This window comes from Gymnogyps californianus, chromosome 10, assembly GCF_018139145.2.
Source record: "Gymnogyps californianus isolate 813 chromosome 10, ASM1813914v2, whole genome shotgun sequence".
Taxonomy (NCBI): Eukaryota; Metazoa; Chordata; class Aves; order Accipitriformes; family Cathartidae; genus Gymnogyps; species Gymnogyps californianus.
In genome coordinates, this window is record NC_059480.1 from 365,634 (window position 1) to 388,716 (window position 23,083).

General features: G+C 48.2%; 1 protein-coding gene across 1 annotated transcript; it reads left to right on the forward strand.

Annotated features, from left to right (window-relative positions):
• Positions 1-648: 648 nt before the first annotated feature.
• BOK (BCL2 family apoptosis regulator BOK) lies at positions 649-21,322 on the forward strand. The gene is made up of 5 exons (XM_050902850.1): positions 649-899; positions 1,789-2,167; positions 6,165-6,293; positions 13,972-14,135; positions 19,184-21,322. The coding sequence occupies exons 2-5, from the start codon at positions 1,945-1,947 to the stop codon at positions 19,307-19,309; spliced, it is 642 nt and encodes a 213-aa protein (XP_050758807.1). The 5' UTR covers positions 649-899; positions 1,789-1,944; the 3' UTR covers positions 19,310-21,322.
• The last annotated feature ends 1,761 nt before the right edge of the window (positions 21,323-23,083 follow it).

A 23,083-nucleotide genomic window follows, 5' to 3' on the forward strand; every position in this document is an offset into this window, starting at 1 on the left:
ACAGGTTGATGTTGAAATTTCTAAATATGTTGGAACTAATTGAAATGTTTTCCTTAAACTTTATATGTTCGTTTTCTTAACACACTGAGATGAAGTGGACATGTTCCTGCAAAACCCTTCATTCTGGACAAACTATTTCCTATCAGCAAACCCACTTCATTTTTTTTTTTTAACCAGACTACTCGTAGTTTGGGGGAATGCAAGCACCGCTCGCTTTAGCCCCAAGCTGTAGCTCTCTTTGTTAATCATCGTTTCGGATGGAACTGGCGTGACTAGCCCACCGCTGAAGAATGACAACCTGCACTTCCCCGACTCGGTTACCGTATGAAAATGACTGGCCAACATCAACTCGGCAAAAGCCGCCGCGGGACTTCACCAGGAGCTATTCCTGTTTCAGCAGTGCATTCACCGCTGTCTGTTACACGGGGTAACCTGGTCCAGAAATTATGCTCCTACCTTCACCCCGAAGACGAGCCCTTGAACGAAGCCCCTGGGCGCTCGCAGTAGAACAAGAGAGAACCTCCTTAAGAGAGAAGAAAGGGGAGGAGAAAGCGTTGCTCTCTGGCTATAGCAACCCCACCTCCCGGTTATTTCATCTTCCTTACAAGGCTAAAGCTAGAAGCTTTCCTCTGCCGCCTGGGTCCCTTAAAAGCAGCAGAGCAAGCCCCGAGGATCCCGGTGGAGTGCAGCTGGGATGCGAGGCTGACAGAGATGGGGAAGGAGGCACTGGCGTGAGCCCTGCGGAGAGCGCGACAGGGAAGGCTGGCGCTCTCCAGAAGAGAAGTGTGACAGTATCCTATGAATCCTAAACCAGGTGTTCAGTGATGCAGATCTTCCAAAGAAACATGAAAGCCAATCCCAAAAGAAGTCACTGATGGGGAAGAAGTGCAACATGAGAGGTAAATATATTTTTCATTGGGACGAACAAAAATAACTGGCTTTATTTTGTTTGAAAATCATTATTGTAAGTAGATGTCTAAAACTGGGGACTGAAAAATACGTTTACTAACATCTGAATGAAGACTGGTCCGATTGACTTCAAAAGCAGCACTGGGTTAAAAAGTCAGATGAACAGATGAATTCAGGTGCTCCTGAAGAAATTTTGAATTTTCTTTTTAGGCATTCACACCTGAAAACTTTAAAAATCTGCTTTTCTGTTTTGCTCTCTCTGCTATTGCTAAAGGTTTTTGAGAAGTAGTATGCATGTTGCTTTGGGGGAAAAAAAAAAAAAGAAAAAGAGAGAAAGAGTGGCAGAACCAAAACCTAAGCTGAGAATGTGGTAAACTGTCTCCATCAAGACATTTCAAATGCTGTCGTACCCCTGTTCTTGCAGTAGTGCCATTTCTTCAGAAAGATCTGTGACCTACTGAGCCGGCATGTCTGTTGACATCTGGTTGAGGTTACTGTAGCTGGTATTTGGGATTCGTTTTTTTTTTTTTCCAGTTTAATTGAAACAAGCTGAGATTGTCTACACATTCTATGAATTGTTTCCACGCTCTGACCGTCTAGTCTCTCTGAAGGGTAATTCTAGGACTGCTGAATCTGAACTGGAAAAGAGGAAACACCTTGATAGTTCAAAACTGCAGCCCTTCTGTGGGTCATGCTGCCAGTGAAAGTCAGAGTGGCTGAAAGACAGAAGGCTTTGCCCCTTGTCTGTAAGATGCACTGAGACAGATGTTTTGCAAACATGATACTACTGACTTTAGTGTAACTGTGAGGTATAATACTTGGGCTTCTGATTTACATCTTTGCAATGCTAGAGGACTTACAGATGCTTTTATTCACCAGGTAAAATGAAGAACTGGCCTTTTGAGAATAGCTGCTGGGAGCTGTGACAAACCAAGAGACCAGAGGATTACTACACAGCTCCTGCAGATTCTCATCTAAGGCATCGGCTCAGCCTTCCAGCAAGTGTATGCTGAGGCGTGGGTTCAGCAGCCAGGGATGGAAGTGCTACGCCGTTCCTCAGTCTTTGCTGCAGAGGTGATGGAGGTTTTTGACAGGTCTCCCACTGACAAGGAGCTTGTGTCCCAAGCCAAGGCTCTCTGCAGAGACTACATAAATTCGAGGCTAATTCGAGCGGGTGTCAGCTGGGGCAAACCTGAGTACAGTGCACCAGTGCCTGGCGGTAAGCTGGCCGAGGTGTCCACCATACTGCTGCGACTAGGTAAGTCCCTGCGGGTATGGGTGGCAACTGAAACTATATGGAGCAATTCAGACCAGACTAAGGTTTCTGGAACTGATGAGTGCCAAGAGGCTTTTCATGTGATGATACAGAGGTTTTTCTTCTCTGCTTTGGGCATTCAGATTTGGTTTTGGTGATCTTCCCTAAACAGCTCCTTTACCTGCACTTCCTCAGTCCCTTGGAGCACTGCTCAGCACAGTGTTTCTGCAGAGCTGCTTTTTTCTGAGGACTTGCAACAACTTAAAAGCATGATGCAGTCCAAGAAAGCCCAACAACAAACTTAAATTTTTATCTGCATAAGACTGCAGCTGTGTAACAATTTTCGTAGTAGTTTCAGTAGCCTTTCTCAGCTTGGCATTTTTAACAGGTCTTGCAGTGTTTTCTCCAGACGCAGGTGACTTGGCTGCTGTGATGCAACCCAAGCTGGCATCTAGTAGAGTACTGCTACCTCTAGACCTGGGCTTCACCAGTTCCTCGCCCAGCTGCGAGGACATTTAATTTGGGGGTAGTTGCTTAGACTATGTGCGTTGGAGATTTTATAAAAGCCGCTTTTCAATGACTGTGTTGACAGTGTGTTTAATTTTCCTTTGCCTACCTTAATCATCCAGCAAGACATGAGTTTTCTTGCTTTTTGCTGGAGCAAGGAGGAGTTGGCTGATGTCGCCTGGCATACGCTGCCATTCAGTGCCCAAACTAGCCAGCCCCCCTCATGGCGGGGCTGCAGGGAGAGCGATTTGAAGGTTATGCCTGTAGGCTGCTACATGAAGACATGCTCTGGCGTTGTGTTTGTACCAGGAGCACCCTTTAAATGCTGACAGTTGCCTGCCTTTTGCTTTAGGTTTTAGCCTCTTGCGTGCTCAAGTCTAGCCATTTGTCTTTTGGGATCCTGACAACCTCATTCTTAGAAGTTGCTTCCAACATCCCTCTTTGCCTGCAGGCTGCTATATTAGTTCACATCTGGCTTGGAAACTACCACTAGCATTTGCATCTGATTTAATTACACCGAAGTTCAAATAAGTCTGGTGAAGTAACCTTTAGCTGGGCCTAACAAACTCAGGACCAGGCTGGTCTCCCCACTTTCTCCCCTTTCTTTCTACCTCTGTTTGATATGATCCCAAATTTCTTTTTAAGGCATAGCTGTGTTTCTTCTAACTGACTTTTTTTTTCATTCATTCTTTTTCACTTTTTCTCTCCTATGCTGACTTTACTTCTATTTTTGTTTCCAGTCGTTGTTTGGTCTTCGGGTTTTTTTTTCATTCTTCTGTCAATCTCACTGCCTCTTTGTCCTCCATGTCTTCTCTGCCTGGGTTGGGGGTTGAGATTTCTTTGCTTTCAACCAGATCTTCTGTGGGTGGCCAGGAGCATGTTAAAGGGCAAGCAGGTGGCAGACTGGATCTGAAGGCGTCTCCTGGATGACTCTCCTGTTACTTATTTGAGTCCAGATGGAAAGATTTGGCTGATAGTCCCAGGAACTTGGTGCCTTCTCTGAGCAAATCTGTTTGGAGAGTGCCATGTGGTACCCATGCAACAAGAAGGGTGAGCAGTCCTCCTTATTAGGATGAAGAGTTGTTTCCGTCCTGTTTGTTCAGAAACTCCGCCTGTCACATGGCTTGTCCCTTTCTTTCCCCCTTTGCTGCTGTAACCAGTACAAGGCCGAGTGGTATCCAGCCGCCTACCAGGAATGGTAGTCCTTAGCTGCTTACTAAGCAGTGCAACAAGCCAGACCAGTTTTTTCTCCGTGATAGTGCTGAGAAGCCTGTGGAGATGAGAAATTGGAGTATTTCCTAGCCCTCTTTCAGGTAGAGAGTCCAATGAACTGGCTAGCGGGCCAGCAGAGGTGCTGGGCACAGGTGGTGCAGTTGCAATCTTGGGGAGCGAGGGCCCATCAGCTCAGTGAGATTTAGCAGCTAATTAGTGCAATTAATGAGACAGAAGTGGCAAAACCTAATGGTATGGCCAAATGAGACACCGCAGACCAACCTGCCGTATGTCAGAGGTCTGGTTCATCTGAACTTGTCTCTTCTGTGGCCAAGACCCAGGCAAGCGCCCTTTCACCTCTGCACTGAGCTTCTGCACGTGGGGAACTGTCACTGCCGCCCTCCTTGTTCCTCTGTCATTACTGGAGGAAGGAGGAGAAGCGCAGAAATTGCTCTAAATGTTGCAAAGCGCGCAGTCGGGCATCTGACCATGGACACTGAAGACTGCCACCAACGTAACGTGCTGCTGGAGAGGTCCTGGGGCTGCTGGGGCAGGGAGCCTCCGTGAGCCTGGGACTGCTTTCCTGTGCTTTTCTTCCCCTGCCCGCTTTTGTCTGCCCCGTGCATTGCTGCAGGGCAGGGCCCACTTTAGCAGTATGTGTGCCTCCAACCAAAACCTGATCTCATCTGGGGCCTCCAGGCACTGCTTGTTAAAAGCTGTAACAGTGGCAGGCTACCAAGTGCTGATCCCAGCCTCCCATGCCTCCCTCTCGGCTAACCACGGGCAGGGCTATCCCTGTTTCCTCGCATTTACAGGGAAGCCTGTGCGCTCCCTGCGAGGAGAAAACAGCTGTTGAGTAGTGCAAGCAATGTTTCCTTTTATCAGGGCTGACCATGTGTTGGCAGGGTTTCCTCTTGCCGTCAGATTGTGTGGGACAATCCCACACACACAAAGGGCCCGGAGAGCTCGTCTGTGGAATTCTGTAGAGCTGGGCTTTGCCCGTGCTGTGCTGAGTGCCTGTGACCAGTGAGATGAATTAAGGTCTAGTAGCTAATGACTCTGTAACAAACTCCTGACTGGGGTGTCATCTTCCTTTTCAGTCCCCATCTAAATGAAATTTTCAGGAGGATCAGTTGCTCTCTGACTAGGGCAAGTCATCTGGGTCTTGCAGTGGGATGTAAAGCTGTTGCAACAGCTCTCCTCTTCCCCTGCGTGCTTCCAGAGCACCCTCGTGTAGGAGAAGGACTCAGAGTGTCCTTCTAAATCTAAACCAAACAGGACTCTCCGTGCACAAAGGGCCTTGGTCCCATGCAATGTTTGCATTGTGTAATGCTCCTACAGCAGCTGTGCAACCCTCATTAGGTATCTGTGAACCCCTATAGAGAGATAAATCCATTAGAAACTGGGCTTTATTAATTCTACTGCTCAAAAATGGTTTGTTTTGCTACAGAGGAAAAGCTGTACTGCTGTTGCCCAAGCTCCATAGCACAAACGTGTGGGAGGAGGTTCTCTGCTTGTCCTTGGTATTTCCATCTTGGTCTTCCAGCTAGCCTAACACCTCCAACCATTTCCCAGCTGGGGAGAAAACAACCTGGAGGTGAAAGCACGTGTCTGTGTGTGTGTCGGGAACCTTGTTGCTGAGGAGTCAGTCAGGCAAATGAACATCTCTCTAATCATTTGGAGGAGAGAAAGAACTCCAGATCGTCACTCAGTGCCTATGTGAGCGTAAAATAGCTGAGCTGATACTATCTTTGCTCAATTAATGTTGTGGAGCTCTGGGTGGATCCTTGGCTTTCGTCAGCCTCCAGCATTCTTGAATTGCTCTCATCTTGAGGCTTTTTTGTACAAGTCTGATGGGGTGTTGAGAAAGGGTGTATCTCTCAAAAGCTTACGTAGATGTACATGCCTCCTTTTCACTACTGAAGAAAAATGAGATGGCTTTGCTTATCTGAGGCCTGTCTCCTGTGTTGGAGGAAAGGCGGGCAGCCAGCCTGGGAACATCATTTATATCGAGGATTACTGCAGCCACACCACTGGTACAGGGCCACTGCCTGTCCCCACTCCCTTTAGAAGTCCCAGGCACAGGGGATATTAGGAAAGCAGGGCGCGAGGGGTGCATCTAAATGACCCTAAGCACTCTGCTGCCTGTTCAAACTAAGGTGGAGCTGGGGTTAAGTCTTTTTGGCTGAAGGGATACATGGGGTGATCCCAGCAGTAATTCCTACATGGTGAGAGCGGGACTTGGTGTTTTGCGTGCTGACTCCTGACTGTTTGTTTTCAGGGGATGAGCTGGAATACATTCGCCCCAACGTCTACCGGAATATCGCCCGCCAATTGAACATCTCGCTGCACTCGGAGACGGTGGTGACGGACGCCTTCCTGGCAGTAGCTGCGCAGATTTTCACTGCAGGTACTGTGCCCTGACAGATATGCAGACAGGGCTGGGTGGAAAGGAACAGGATGGAGCCACCTCTCTCGGGGAAGGCATGTTTCTGGGATGGCCTGCAAGGTGGGGCCTGGTTTCTGAAAGGGCTGTGGGCAGTTTGGCAGCGTGCCCTGCTTTAATGATTTAATGAGAGCTCCTCTATGCTCTGCTGTTCTGGCAGGGAAATGCCCTGTTTTATTATATCCTCCTGGCAGGTTCTCGCTCATTCTAGAAGACACCTCCTGCCCTTCCTCGTTAGGAGGTGGTGTTACCTCATTGCACAGGGAGGTCACTCATTCCAAGCTCCTTTGCTCACCATTGGCAACTGGACAAGATTCATTACATGGGAGTCTCCCTTGTTCCAGCTCACACTGCTGATGCTAGGAGTCAGAACCAACTCATCACAAGGGAGTTCCTCTCTTCCTGGCTTCCTTTTCCCCAGCAATAGCCAGAACTGCAATGGAGCCTGCTGCTTCCAGTTGCTGCTTCTCCTTTCTCATACTCAGAGAGACAGGAGCTTCGGCCCTCGAGGCTAGCTATTTCAGACAAGCAGGTGATTTGAGCTTTCTCACTGCTTCAACGTGAATGTTCTTCTGTTTCTGTTTGACTGGTCCCAGAGATGAGTGTCAAAAGCAAAGATACACTCTGTGCCGTGTTCCTGCAAGGGAACCTCAGCCTCCCTGAAAACAGTCCCTGCCTGCGATTGGGAATGCAGTCAGTGGGAATCAAGGGAAGAGAAACGTTTTACATAGAGATTTATGTCAGGCAAGTCCTGACACGGTTGTAGGTTTTCTGCAATGTCTTGTTGTGTTGTCCGTGGAAGGGACAGTAGATGTTAGAGACTGGAAACAAAACAAAAACAAAAAAAAAAAAGGGAAAAAACCCAAAGATAGCTACTTGCTAACAGCATAGTAGTGTGAAAACACTGGATCCAGTGACATTGACGTAGGAAGTGTCACAGGAGGCAGTGATTCTTGTTACTTTGAGAGTAGTTGGTACAGGATAGAAGTCCAGGTTTCTGTGGTACTTTCAAATAGGCTTCCTCACTCAAAACCTTTTCATCTTCACAATCAGCTATGCTTCTTTATGCGTATGGAACTGCATGGGAGCCACTGACACCCTGGAGAAGCCCTGTGCTGACATCCTGGACTTCAGATCTGAAATGTGTTGCGGTGGAGAGCACAGATCCTCTCCAGAATCACAACAGATGACAAAATAGATCTCTGAGAGGGACTGCTCAAGCAGGGCTCCTGGCAGGTCGAGCAGGGCAGGTTTACTCCCCGGATCAGGAAAATTGATGCTGTGTCATGGGAAATGGATGGAACTGGATTCTGTAGTTAGTACTGCAGCCCTCGGCATCCTTTCAGAGCATGCCTGGAATGCAGGTTGCCTTTGCACTGGGCTGGCTTGGGAGGCCGTAGGGGCTCAGAAAGCAAGAGCTGGGCAAGTATGGCAGGAATGTCTGAGTGTGGCTGTGTTGAAAGTGCAGGTGCCCTATCTTGTCACTTCGTGCTGAGCTTTACTTGCATCAAGGCTTACAGAAAAACGAAAGTCAAGTTCGCAGGCTCAGGTATTTGTATTGCAGGTAAGTAGGTTATCTTCTTAGATGACCATAGCTGACTACATCAGAACTGGCCGACCTCCAAAGCTGAAGTGACATCGGGAATTAAGCCAGAAAGGTGGATGGCTGCAGGTGGAGCAGACTGTGCGTGCTGCTGTGCTGCATAAATGTGGTGCTGGGGAGAAAGCCCTGCTGGCTTCTGGGAGTCCTGCTCTCACCGAGGTATATTGACAGATTCATTGAGCGCTGTATTTTTTTGGTGTTCTTCAACTTCCCAGCTCAGGAGTCAAGTGAAAAGTGTGGATGGCTTAAAATGTTTTTGTTGAAAGTAAAGCTAGAAATTGTAACTCTTGGTTCTAAACTTGGGGTTTTCAGCGTAGTGAGAACGGGATCTGGACACAGCCCTTTGAGGCTGGCAATGCTAGAGACTTTGGGAACATGGTAGAAGCCCAGGCTCAAACTCTCGTGCTAGTGCTGCCCCTCGTCTGAGGACACCGTGCTGCATAAATGGCTGGCAGTTGGCTGGCTGCACAGGGGGTGGATTCAAACCTTCCCGGTGCTCTGTATGCTCCGTTTTTTCTTCTTTCTCATCTCTGCCTCAGAGCAACTAACAGGATAACCTGTGAGCGTGAAGCTGGGGTTGTGTATTCAATTGCTTTTATCAATTTGTTTTTGTAATTTCTCTTGCTAGAAGGCTGCTGAGTAGCAGAGGGGGAGGAGTATGCTGATTTTTAACATTCCTGGATCCCAGCTGCAGTCTCAAGACTCAGCATTTAATGCTAAATCCAGCAAATCAGTTGGCTGTGGCAGCCAGACATTCATTCCTAATTTTTTTCATAATTCAGAGGAAAGAGGCTGTTATTGAGCAAAGGAAACCAGAGACTCAAGTGCAGTCTGAGTTTTCATGCCAATTACCAATGGTTAAAGCATCTCAGCCTGTTTTTCACTGTCCAGTTTATTAAGAAAACAGCTACAGTCTGACACTGCAGTGCCTAGACAGTCTGGGGAGCCCCATTAGTCACTCGCAATGCCTTTCCAGCAAGGGAGTGGGGCATTTTGACCCTATCTTGCTGGAGAGGTTTTCTCCTTAATCTTTCACATGGCCTTCTTCCACACTCTGGTCTGGTTTTGAGTCTTCACACTGTAGCTCTGGCTGTGCTCACTTCCTCTCCACGCTGTCTACAAGTCTTGACTAAGCACAAGCCCTAGACGGACCTCTCAAGAAGGCAAGACTGAGGACATCTGGCATCCTTGTTGGTCCCGCTGCATGGGTACATTGTGCCATATTCGACTTTAGAGCATTGTCTATTCCAGTTATCTCAGGTTTGGCTTTTCTCTGGTGTAGCAAGGACAGCTTGAATCCCAATTACAGCAAGATTAACAGCTGAGAATATAGGCAGAAGGGTGAGCAGGTCACAGAGCACGGTAAGGCTCAAGCTATATGTTGCTTTCCTGTTTCCATACAACCTGTTAGTTATTCAGGGCGAGGAGAGCCCATCTGCGTGGAGACTGGCACTGCAGAGCCCTGGCCTGCTTTGGATGTTGAAGGATCTGCAGCAGCATCGCCTCTGTGACGATACCACTGGTTGTGGTGTGTGGTCCAAAGCAGCTCTGCAGCCAGCAGGAGACTTTCCACTGACTTTAGCAGGCTTTGGATTGGGGCCTGGCTGAGCTGGCATTTACATTAGCTGTTTAAATAAATCCCAGAAAGAAGAGGTCACTTGGTGGAAAAACAGAAGTAGAAAAGGGAGATGCATTTTCCTTTCCTAAAGGAAACAGTTTCCTCCAGTTGGTAAGAACTGCTAGGCATGAGGGCTCTCTAAAAGCTTTCATCCTGGTTTTGTGTTGGTTTGGGTGCTCGTCAGTTTTTAATCAGGAGGGCTTGGGCCGAAGTGAACCCTGTACAACAGGGAAGCATGGTTCATGGGTTCTCAGGAGAAAATACTTTCCCCTGCAGGAGCAGATGCTGTTAGAAATGCATCCCACTGCTTCCTCTTCTCTTAGGCCTTATGAGTTGAGCTTCCTGCCTTGTGCACATCCTTCTTGGCTTCTCTCTCTCCCCCAGAGGCAAGTATATTGTGTCTGGCTGTGTTCTCCCAGCTGTTGAAATGTGGCACTTGATCATGTTTCTCTTAGGTCTGACCTGCAAGTTAGGCTTTGATGCTGAGTGGAGCAGAGGGAAGTTTATTTGAGTAACCTTGCATAGTGTGGTCCTCTGAGACTCTGCACAGTCGTGTCTCATGGCTTCTTGAGCTCTCCCCTGGGGCAGGCAAGCCGATATGCAGTGGGAACACTTTCAAGAGCAGTCCTCTCCTGCTAATTCATTTTCCCCTGGGCTCGCCAGTGTTTACATACCTTCAGCTCCATGACTGGCCTTGAGTCTGCAACTTGTATTTCTTATTTTTTAAAATGCCTTCTAAGCAGCTTTTCACTTTTTCCGTGTCCTTTTGTTCCATCTCTGTGAGCAGAAGTTTCAGAGCTTTCTCTGTTTTGATCACTCCTTTCTGGACCAGTTTTCCATTCCCTCTTGTTGTTAGCTCCTGTGCGTGCTAGTCCACACAGTGGGAAGCTGTGAATAGTTTGTCTCACTTGGTGATGAGTGCCCGTTTCACCCCATGTAGATGGCAGGCAGACTTCTTGAGGAATTTGGAGCAAGACAATGTGTCTTCTCTGCTCACGTGCACTGGCCAGATGCAATTCCAGCTTATGCCGAGGGATGCAACAAGCTAGTGTCACCCTGGCCTGGACATCGTAGGGGGCAGAGGCACTGCCTTCTCAGTAGATCGTGCTCCTCTACCCCTGCCAAGGGAGCCCTTGAGAGAGAAAAGTTAATGGAGCCAGTGTCCTGGAAAAGTGCAGATGGGCGCTGCTGTGGCCTGTTCCCCTGTCCTGCCCTGCCTGGGGCTGAGCGGCTGCTGGAGCTGTCCTGGGGCAGAGGGGCTGGCCACAGGCATGGCCCACCTTCGGTCTAGAGCAGCTCTTAGAGGTGTCTGCTCTTCCCTTGCTTCAGAGCTCCCCTACAACATCTTGTGCGAACAAGAGCATAAGCTGTGCCCTGCTGTCTCGGGTGAGGAGCCCAGCCTGCTGTCTCCATCCTCTGCCTCCAGCAGTGGCAATAGGAGTTTCCACGCAGAGAAATCGGGAGGGGATTTCCTCCTCTCCCACCCCCGTGGCCCAGCTCTGCCGGTAACAGGAAAAGCAGACTGAAAGATTGGTTTGACCCTTATAGGCATGCTCTGTAAAGAGGAGGATAATGGGAAGTGACCGCTGAGCCCTTCACATCCATCACCGCGACAAGCATCGGCCAACAACTTGTCCTCTTTCTGCTGGCTGTGTGAAAGGGAGAGGGGCTCTGTCCGTGTGCTGGGGAAGCGTTCACCTCGTGCAAGTCCTGCAGCAAGCACCACTACGTGGCAACCTTGGCAGGGAAGCCAGAGCTGAAGGGCTTTCTCTTCATCCTCCCTGGGAGGAGACACCTGGACTGACATGTCTGTAGAGCAAACTGCTTTCCTGTGTTAGTGAAATCATGGGTCTATTGAGCCTTTGTCTTTCATAGGTTGTGGATACACTCTTCTTCTGTTGGAAAGAGAAGCTTGGGTTTAGAACGAAGTTAATCAAGACTGCAGCTCTCTCTCTACCAGGGTGGCCTCAGCCCCCTGTCAGTCTTAGTTACTGCCATGTAAATATCTCAAAGCTAATGGACTTGCTTCAGATACTTAAGAAAGAGCGCTGTCAGTAAAAGCTTGGGAATAAGCCAGTGAACTCTCCCCTGGAATTTAGGGTGACTTTGGTTCATGTAACTCCAGATGCAAGGAGCCACATTTCTGCAGGGATGGAGAACTGTAAAAACTGACTTACACTGAAGCTGAGTATAAGCCAGCTGAGGCTGTGGTCCAGGAGATTGTGGTGAGCAAGAGGTAACCCCTTAAAGCCTCTTTCGTTGGGTGGAGAGGTATTGCCCTGCACCAGGACAGCCTCTTGCTTGCCGGGAGAAGCCCTCTGTCTAGTAGTTTCTTATGTGGTTTCATAGCCTCTTCCTGGCTCGTTCTGCTGGCTGTCATGGTGACATGCAATGTGAGACAGACAGATAAATAGTGTGAATACCACACAGGCAGTGAACTTCCTGAGTGACAGCTCTGGGGAAGGGACACCGCAGGGCCTACTCAGAAAATAAAATCAGAATAACAGCCAATTTAGCTATATTAATAACTTCCTCTGATCTTGGAGATAGCGCTGGTGAAGGACAAAGTATCACAGGAGACTCTGAGCTACTGCTGTTACTGTTGCTACAGAGCCTCACAAAAGGATCATCTATAGATTTTGATCTTACATCAGTCATGAGTGCAAAAGGGCTTTTTTGGAACACCAAATGGATTTTCTTCAGTCTGACAAGCCATTCCTGTGGCTGACATTTGAACAGTTTCTCTAAAGTTTAGTACTTTATTTAAAAAAAAAAAAAAAAAAAAAAAAAAGCAATTCCTGAAAGTGTTAGTGTGAGTGTCCCTTTTGAGGCACTAAGTGGAAGGATTGTGGAAATGCTCTGAAACCTGCACGTATTGTGCAGAAGGATGCACGTGTGGGGAATGTGTGGGAATGCGGGGAGCTCTGCTGCGCTGTGAACAGGCGTGAGGAGTCTGGAGCTCCATCCCAAAGAGATGGGTCGGGGTGCCTGGGGAACTGGGAGTGCGATGAAGGAAAGAGGGGGAGTCTTCACTTCATTTAAGTTGTATTTAAGGGTTTGCTTTCTTAGCTGGCAGATTGCTGAGCACATCCAGTTTTCTGATCGTGTGTTTAACCCCTTCTGGTCCTTAGCACTAGTAACTGAACTAATCTTTCCTTCTTCTCACCTGTTTTCTTTCTTGTTGCAACCCAGCAAGAACGATTTTGTGTGGTTTTTAAATACTGAAACTTCACCTGGCTTCTGGCTACATTTGGGAGAGACCTTGAACAGATTCCAGAGAGACCTAACACTGTAAAATACTTCACAGTATGCTTGTCAAATACTGCTATTCCAGATAATAAAGTAAGGGGGAAAATTCAACTTCGTAGCGGATCCAAAGAAAATCCACGTGCCATTGAGCTGTGGTGGTGGTTCTGCATGGGTGCAGAAGGGTTGCATTTCCAGGTCACTGGTCCTGATAAAAGCCTGATGAGGAACTGCTGGCTGCAATGTTTAAGCCTGGAGGATTTATGCCCAGTGGTGTTGGTAAAGCGTGAGCAAGACCCAGGGAGGTTGGCTGGTACCCAGAACTGAGCTCGAGCGCTTATCGCTAGCACTAACAGGAAGATGACTGCTGCTGGGACAACTTCAATGGAGCATTCGCTGCTGGCAGGTCAGCCTAGCAGGAAAGCTGTTTTCTGGGAGATTAGATAACTGACTGACACCCTGTCCTGCACTGCCTTCAGTGGGATAGGATATGCAATGTTAAGTATTGAAGGCAGAGTGGCAAAACTCTTGAAGCTACCTGGTTTTCAGGTGGAGACTGAGGCGTACTCCTTACATCAAGGAGGACGCCAACCCTCTTGGCCCTGTAGCTTTGCTTCCCTTTTTTGCTCTTTTGTCATGGTAGAAGTGACTGAAGATGCTTATCTCGTGTGCTTCGTGTGTCACATTGGAACAGTCTCCTCTGATCTAGAAAAAAATAGGAATGCTTTGTCTTAAGGGTGTTGAAGAGTTGTGCTGGTGACAAAAACCCCAGGTTGCTCAAACTCTTTGAATTCAGTCGCCTCCTGTGCAGCATGTGCATGGCTGAGATTTAATGGCAATGTAAACCAAGGTGGTGCGCATCTTCCCTATTTTGATGATGCCTTTGGGCTGCCTTCTCCAAAGCTGTGCACCCAGTGCTGAGAGGGGGTCAAAGCACGCCCAGGTCAGGTCATTTAATTCTGCCTCTCCCGTTGGAGAGTTTTCCCCAATCCTGGTCCCCTAGCATTTCTTTTCCCCTATGGTGGAGAGCATGCAGAACTGTGGCTGCACCTGAACTCAGAGCTGCACACATGCAGCGTGGGCACGTGTAATGAAGGAGAGCTGTTTCCTTTGATTATTCAAGACTGAGCTATGTGTGCGTGTGTAAATCTGAATGACCTTTCTTCTTTCCATAGGCATAACATGGGGCAAGGTGGTGTCTCTCTATGCTGTGGCAGCTGGGCTGGCGGTGGACTGTGTGCGGCATGCACAGCCAGCCATGGTTCACACCATCGTAGACTGCCTGGGAGAGTTTGTCCGCAAGACCTTGGTGACATGGCTGAAAAGGAGAGGAGGCTGGGTAAGAGATGCTATGTGATCAAGCTTGCTTCCACACATGCAGACCAGAAAATATCCCGGTTAATGAAAGTGAGAGTGCCCCCCACTGCAGCTTTATGCAGAAAAACATTGAATGAGATTCTCTTCCACAGCCCTGTGGCCACCACTGTCCTACTTACACCTGTGCTGGACTCCGTATAGCTCTGTTACTGCCTCGTGGTCCCATCCTCAACTACATCAGCTATTCTGGTCCTCAGCTTCCTGTGTAGCTGTGCCAGACTAATTTAATCCTGACCCACCAGGGCCTCTTCTGTTCCTGACCTGAACATCTCTGGAGCTGCCAGCCAGTCATAGCGGGAGACTGTAAATAGGGGTCATTCTCTTGGGCAGCTGTTCTCTAGAAATTGAAAAAAATGTGGCTTGCCAACTGAATTCCCCTTTCACCTGCCCCACAGTTCCCCAAGTCAAAGCTTAGTATATTAATGTGACTTGCCACCATAAGGAATTTTAGAGGGATGTTAAAACCCGGTAGTTTGTGCCATTCCCTGACCTGACCCTGATGACGCTCCATGAATAACTTCTGATGTAGCTCAAACTGTAGCGCACTTGTGGTTTGAAGGGCACTCATAACACCCATCGATGGTGGGAGGGCTCGTGGCTCTGTCACTGGCCTGCTCTGAGGCTGTGGGTAAGGCACGGTGCTGCTCTGCGTTGGAGTGTGGCTCCATATCATATGGCTTTAAGCATCTGATTTCTTTGGTTCTCTCTGTACCCAACGGGAAATACAGTGCTCCTGTGGAGGATGGTTCAGAGTAAGAGCTTTACTTTGGTGCTGTGGAATAGCCAGACACCCTTCTTAGTGACCTCTCCAGGAGACCGAGATGACCGGTCGGCTATGTTAGCGGTTGGCAGCTGGGTGATGTACCAGGGTCTCTGTGCCTTTCTGGCAGGGATATAGACGCTCCTTGGAGCGATACAGCCAAAAGCTCTTTGGTGTACTGCCTGGCAGATGCTGCCTGGAGCTAAATATTGCCATACGACGCCACTGAGCTCATGGGACATCTTGTTCCCGAGACATGCGCTCTTTCCAGTCTGAGCCACAGCAGCAAATTCCCTCCTTTCCACGAGGTGATATTTATTCCCGAACCGTCAGGAAATGGTCAGGCACCCCACCCCACACAGACCCGGAGAGAGGGGGATGTCTTTTTTCCAAACTGAGCGTTGCTCCTCTGTGCTGAGACTTCCCAAGTGTGCCTGTAGCTGATTCAGTCACCTAGTTTCTCCAGGACTGAAGGCACCTTTTTGATGAACGGCAACTGGAAAAGTAGCGTTGTTCTGATTTTGGATCCCTAAGTGTCATTGCCACCTTAAATCATCCCTGCCCTCTCTAAAACTGTGTGACCTTGAGGCCAGCTGAGTCAGGGAACTGTTTGGTTGGGCTGAAAACTAACCTTTGATTTGAATGCTCTGATCTGTTTCATTTTGCATCCGCACAAATAATTGTGCCATGGTAGGTGAAGAGGATATCCTGGGAAAGCAACTGATAAAGTAGCACTGTTCCTGCCTGTGAAAACCCTGCGTCAGTATCATTTGACGCTTACTTGAACTGGGTACCTGTAGAGCTGGTTGAAATGTATTCTCTGAAACAAATTTTCCTTTGGAAAAAGATCCAGTTTCATTAAAATTGAAATGTTGCGTAGGGACGTGTCTCCTCCTAGTTTCCAGCTAATTTTTTTCTCTGTTTTGGTAAAACATGAATGTTCTGATAAGTTAGCATCTTGTTTTAATTTTTGTATTATATTATTAGACTTCAAAACAGGGTGTTTTCATAGTTCCATGTGGATATTTTGGGAAAGTTTGTTGCATAGCAAACAAGCCGCAAAACGCATCCCCAGACCAGAAGTGGTTCTTTGCAGCTGAGGAGATAAGTCCTGTCCACTGCTAGCTCCTTCTGCCGATCATCCCTCTTTGGATGGCCAGCGCATTTCTATTGGAGTTGCTGAACCTACGCTGCTTGCTCTTGGGATCTGGCCCTAACAAAGGGAAGCCAATCTCACTGCCCCCGCTCAAATAAAACGACTGTAAAAGCTGCTGGGTTGTGCTGATTACAGCCTCTCTCCGGTACTCTTATCAGCAATTTTGGGCTGCAACAAGGAGATATTTTCCCTCTAGAAATGAGTGGTTCCTTCAGTCTGAGGCAAGGCTGCTAATCCTCTTGCCATCTTGTGCTGTGCTTCCCTGAATGTTCTTCCTCTTGATCTAGGCACTGCAGCGTGAAATTTCCCAGCCTTGTTCCCAAATGGGCCAGACGGAACAGCTCTGTAGTGGGGACCCTTTCATCTGCTGCCTGACCTAGCTGGCTGTTAGTTTGTCTTGGCATGGAGTCCTTGTTTCCCCTGTGCACATGGCCCCGGTCTCTTACGCATTGGCTCAGGTTGGAGCTGCCAAGAGGAACCACCGTGCTCCGAGCTGTTTCAGAAAAGCCACCGTGGAGACCATGGAAAGGCATTGGAAAGTCTCCGCTCAGCAGTAGGTTCCCATACTGCTTCCATAGGGTGGAGAAAGACCCTACCCCCCAAAGCCCAACCCAAACCTCTTAGGAGCAACAAGAAAAGTTTAACCCTTTGAGGCATCATCTCTCCCGAGGAGAGTTTGCAGCCTCAGTAGTGGCTTTACAGTAGAATAGAAAGATTGGGTTTGGTTTTTTTTTTAGCAGCTGTTACATACATTTGCTACAAAGAAGAGCATGCGACTTGAACTTGTTTGAATAATTAACAGGCAAAGATCAAACTGCCATCGCAACGGTTTATCAGTGCCTCACAAGACTCAAAGACCTGTTTTATTAAGTAGCTTTGAAATTTTCAATTCCAGTGCCTTATCAGGTATGCTTTATTTGGATAATAATAGCTAAGGCAATAGCTGAGCAATTTTGTTTATCTAAGCAAGCACCATACAAATTTGTAAGTGCTTCTGACTACAGCTCCTCTTGATTAGCTGCAGTGAGGTCATTGCCGTTGGTAGGGCATAGCACAGCTTTAAGGAGTTCACATTTTGCCATCTGGAGGTTAACCCTCTGCTATAAGCAACCCGGTGTGCGTATTTGGGCCTCGTACTGGTTCACATGAGGCACTAAAGCCCTTCAGAGCTTAGGTTTCTTATTGATCAGCTACCCTAGCATCTGAATACATGTTCAGACAGGTACCTGCACATCATGACTTCTCTTGACTAAAGAGACAGCTTGACGCAACCGTGTTTTAAATATGACGCCGTGCCGGTCCCTAAAATCGGACAGGCTGAATCAGTTCAGGCTTTTTTCAAATGCAAATAGAGTGAGTTTGCTAAGCCATCACTGAAAGCATTTAGGCAGACCCATTTTACTTTCCTCCACAATACACATAAAGTACCTATAACCACTGGTACTACATTGTAGCATCTTCTGTTATGCACTATCTGTCTTGGCTGCTTGCTACGTTTGCTTGTGCTTTTGTAGCTATAGGCAGCAGCATTTCCACACCTTGGTGCTCAGCCTCAGGAGCACCCCATGTGCTGATTCAGCTTCCTCCTGTCATCCTGTTTCTTCCCATCCTTGCGTGCCTGTATCCATTCCTCCTGCAATCTCTATTTGTCAGTTATTCATGGGCTCAGCGTCTCCTAATGCTCCCGGAGAACAGCGGTGCGGGGTGATTCAGCGTACCAGCCTTTCAGACTTCCTTGTGAGGGAGGAACTGCTGGAACTGCGTGGGAGGCTGTTGAGGCTGCTGTCAACAGACCTTTGGTCTGTAGATGACGGTGGAGTCGGTTAGTGCAGCTGCACTCACTAACCGGACGCGGGGATTTGTCCCTTCAGTCCCCGTTTTGTTTTCTTCTGATTATTACCAAGGTTGGCCAGGCGAGGCTCACCCGTGTCTTGAACACAGGCGGAAATACTGGAAAAGATTATCGGAGTATTCAGCAGCTCTCGTGTCCCATTTTACGGGAGGAACATCTCGGGGTTGAGAGTCTGACTTCCCTCTGCTTGGTCAATGAGACTTGTGTCAGAAGGCAAACTTGGAAGACTGCTGAGCTAAGCTTGTAAAGAAAAAGCTTTTGGTGCTGATGAATATTTGCTCTCCGTCTGATCTGATTTGTGTTCACATTTGCCACCCAAAAGCCGTTTCTGAAAACCGCATCAAGTTGATGTGCTAACGGTGCTCCCTCCGTTACAGAACTGCAGTCCAGATCTCCTCGTGCTAGGCTGAAGTTTAACCACAAACTCAATTATATTGCTGGCAGAACTTTAATTTGTTTCCCTCACCAGAAGATGCAATTTTCTATCTCCCTCTGTCCTGTTCGCTTCACCCTCCAGATATTTTCCACCTTCTCTTCCCAATGCCAGCTGAGATCCTGTCTTCATGAATTTGCTGGATTGTTGTTATTTTTTATTCATTGCAGGCCAGCTTCTATTCTTGTTAATACTTGAAACCAGCTGCCCAAGCGATCTTTAAATCTGGCCCACGCGTCTGGGAGGCATCTCTGGCAGCATACATATTTCCACAAACAAAGCTTGCATTGCTTTAGATTTAAATTGGGGGTTGGCTTGCTTGAATGAGTTCCAAATAAAACATTAAGGCAAGAGAAAAAGTGCAAGCAACTTGAGCTGATATTAAACAGGACAACCTCTGGGAAGCATCTTGCTTTACAGAAAAGGATGAGAATGCTGATATTGCCAAGGCTTCCTAGCTCCTTTGAAAAGGAGAAGAAAGTTTCTTTTATTTAGCTATTCAAAATGGGAAATGCTTGACAACCTTCCTGTAGCGTTTCTTTCCCCAGGGGTGGCTGAAAAGGGGGATGCTTCACCTTGTTGATGCAGAAGGAAGAAAGCGTATTTCGCAGAGCTCTTGAGCCTGATTTAATAACTTGAGGCGTGTGGAAGCGTCAGAGCAAGCGTTTGTGGCTGCTGACGGTGTGGCAAAGTGGTGCTGCAGCGGTGGTGGGGCAGTGCCGTGGGTTGTGGGGCTGGGAGAGCCTGCAGCGGTGGCTGAGGTGGTCCCGGGCATCTCTCTCTGATGATCTCTGTTCCCTCCTCATTAGGCAGACATCACAAAATGCGTGGTGAATACTGACCCCAGCCTTCGCTCCCACTGGCTCGTGGCCGCTGTTTGCAGCTTTGGCCACTTCCTCAAGGCTATCTTCTTCGTCCTGCTGCCCGAGAGATGAATCCGAGTTGCCAAGTGCAGCCCCACTACCCCATCTCCTCCCCCGCTCCAGAAGCAGTGGTTTATGGCAGTCTCTGAAGAGGAGGAAGAGAAGAACCGGGACAAACAAAAGGCTTGTTCTCCTCTCCCTTCAGCTGGGAGCAGATGATCAACCACAGCCTCCTTTTTGCAGCCACAGGAGCCTCTCTCACCATTAATCCTTTCAAGAGTCTTGTTTCCCTCGGTGACTTGTGTGTGTGGCCTGGACATTGCCAGTCCCTGGGCACGCTGATTGCAGCGTGGACTGTCGGACGTCTGTTCCTTGCGGCTGTGTTGCATGCTTATGCTAGTGCGAGGCAGAGGGGAGGAGGAAGGGGATATTATTTGAAATGGGATAGAAAATAGGAGAGGGGGAGAGTCCCTCCTTCGGTCCACGTGATTCCCCTTTCAGTCCTCAGACTCGCCTTGCGTCGATTCTTGTCGTTACCTTTGTGCTTAAACTCCATCTCCTCCTTTATACCTAACTCTGGCTTGCTGGGCTCTGCCCCCGGCACAGCCCAGTGGAGGGGATAATGCAGCTGTGGGTTTTTAACGTGATAAAAACAAACATACGGTCGTCAGGTGCTTCTCCCTGGCATATCTTGGAAATCAGACTGAGTGGCTGCGTGAGGGCGGACTAGAGGGCAGTTGCATGTGATGCGGTTTGCAAGTGTATTTCGTTGACCCCTCTTACCGCGCTCACACGCCGTTTCGAACAGGAGAGCGAGGGGCGACGCCTTCAAGCAACAACTCGGGATTGAATTTCATGAAGAAGAAAAATGTTTTCTCCACTGAGATTGTGTCAGAGCTAAGCGTGGAAGTAGGAAAGGCTGGGGGGCATGGGCAGGAATTAGGGAAACAGTAAGTGAACTGTCTGGTGTTGTGAAGGGGGAAAGCTATGTTAAAAGTAGCTGATTTATGTTTCTCCTTTAATGTCTTCCGAAGTGCAACTCGCAGTCGTCTTTGTGGCAAACAATAAAAGAAAATAGGTGGTGTTTCACTATTGCAAAGGGTATTGTATTTGTTTCCAGAGTTAAAAATTCCAAAAAAGGCCAGAGCAGTGCAGAGACAAACACTCAGGCCATGCTAAAAATACTTCAGCTTTTCCCCTGGTAGAATATGTTAACGTGTTAAAACTACAACTGGCCCGGTTCAGGCTAGGAATTTAACCCATGTTGTTACCATGTCAGAAACGTGCTGTTTTCACCGACCGAAGTGGGGCCTCGCTGCCGTCGGCAGGGAAAGGCCGTGGAGCCTCTTCTCTGCCAAAGCCTCGCAGGAGACGCCCTGCTCGGTGCCTTGCTCCCAAGAGCCTGGCGTCGCAGAAAAACACTGTTCTGGATTAAGACCATGTGGCATTACAGGAGGTTTTGCTGGGTTTTTCTTCCTGATTTCTCTCCCGGCCCTGTGTTTAGAGGGGCTTTACTGTTTCCATCCAGAAGTTACAAATGGGTTTGAGAATAAAGCAAAGCCTTTACTTTTCAGTTATATCTCTGTGACAGGTTTCTACTAGCAGTTAGTAGTGCTGTGCTCTGACCAACAGAACCACTGGCAGAGGTGGTTGTACCCTTGCACGGTCCTGCTTTTGACTGGTTTAGCCTTTTGCACTTCTGCTGATGCCTCGACGTATGGGTACCGGGCCCAGCTTTACCCCGTAGTACTACACCCGCAGTGAAGAGTGCTTGACCAGCTCAGTCTACTGGTACTTTTTCCGTAGTAAAGTAATTCTTGTGGAGCAAAACCCTTAAAAGACAACCTCCCCCCGTCCCCAATCCCCCAACAAAAACACTCGCCGAGATGGAGAAAGCCTCCCGTTCCGTATGGAAGCTGCGTGCTGCCTTAGACAGTGCCTAGGCAGGCTTTGGCTACGCTATTAAAAGTTGGGGGGGTTTGTACTGACAAAGCTCCCAGTGTGGATGCAGCTGATGGTACCGGAGGTTGGGGCATTTTTGTGTATGTATAAAGCTTGCAGCAGTTCCCCAAATAAAACCAAATTGTCAAAGGAATATATATTTTCTTTTTTTTTTCCTTCCTGACATAATTATATTGGCATTAGGGGTTTTGCTGACACCACTCCCGCTTGGGATTTTCTTCCTTAGATTCTTGATCAATCTGGCTGTGGAAACTCAGACCAGGTATAGCGTACGTGGTGAACTCTGAACTAATCACGCTTCGAGCAGCACAGAGAGGATCCCCTCTGATCGGCAATAGATGCAGCGAAAGCGGTGTAGTTCATTGCAGGGGGATGCAGCTTCGTTGTCTTAAAGGAGCTTATGAAAAAGTAGACTTTGCATTTCTGGAAATACCCTGCTTGTGTCCAGACTTTGACTTGGACAGTTTCGCAGCTCGTAAAGTCCGGCTTGCCTTATCGTGCCCAGTGTTTTATGAAGTGGATGTGAGTTAATGGAGTTAGCGCAGTCACACACTGGGACTGTCAAGACCTTTCTCAATTTAGATGCTGTTTTGAAATGTAATACTTAAGGCTATGATTGCTTTTTCAGTGAACAAGTGATATCAGAGGGACTGTTAAGGAACATAAAGAGTTAAATGCGCCAATTAAGTGGGTTTAACAAAAAGATAATGATAAGCCAAATAAAGCAGCATTGCTGGAAAGGAATGTGTGTGGGTGGGAAGGGGGTGACAGAGGCAGGCAGACAAAGACTCAGTCTGGAAACTGCTGATAACGAAGAGGTGGTGGAGCTCCCCACAAACAGGTTTCAGACTTCCCTGGCTTTCCTCTTTCTTGTTGCGTTTGCTAGTCCCTGCAACGTACGTACCGGAGCTGAACAGTGCGCCGCTCGTCTTGCGCTTCGTCTTAAACCAGGATCATACTTTCACCCTTCTCACTCCTCCTGCGATAAACCACAGCGGCACCCGTCTCGCTACCAAAATAAACAGCCAACAGAACTGCGCCCACTGCTGCGCATTTGGGAAGCGACAGCCTTTGGCCTGATTCAGCCAAGTATTTAGGTTGCGTTCACTTTTAGCTGTAATATTTCGGCATTTCAGAGTGCTTTCAGAGGTCCTTTGCAATCTCAAAAGTTCTGGGGCTCTGTGATTTTTCTTTTCCCTCCTCTCTTTTGGCCAGTCCTACCTGATGGGAGACATCAGGGTTGGTTGTTTATCACCCCAATAAACATTTTCCTTTTATATGATTGGTGAAGGTCCTAGGAGTGCGTCTAATTTATTTAGCTGTTAAAAAAACCCAAGAATGTAAGTACCAAGGTTAGTACTATTATGCTTCTTCATATTGAAAGCCTGTCCGTTGTTCCTCTTCCAGCATCAAAAACCGAAGACCCCCAAACTAGCCATCTCACATTTTTTTTCCCTAGTGTTTCCAGTTATCTGCTTGAGAAAATTGCTTGTGGTGAAAGTTGCCTTCATTTATTTTTCATTTTAAGCTGTTTTGCTCGCATCGAACACTCTAAGTGAGACTTACCTACGCACAAACTGTCTTGGGGGCTTGCTCCCTCTCCCCAGTCACCTTTCAGTCCACTGCCCAGTTTCATCCCCCGTTGCTAAAGGGCAGCAGTCCCGGCAGGGGCAGGGGACAGACAGACCGACCTCCTTTTTCACCCCGTTGGGCAGCAGTCACTCGGCACACGTGAAATCCAGCCAAGCTTGTGCTGCCTCCTGCCTTGCTGTCACACCAGAACAGGCTGTTGCAGTGGGGGCTGGCTGGAGGTCTGGGAGATGCCTGGGGAGCGGCGGGAGGCAGGAGAAAGGGTTGGAGATGGGAAACGGCGTCTTAAGTATT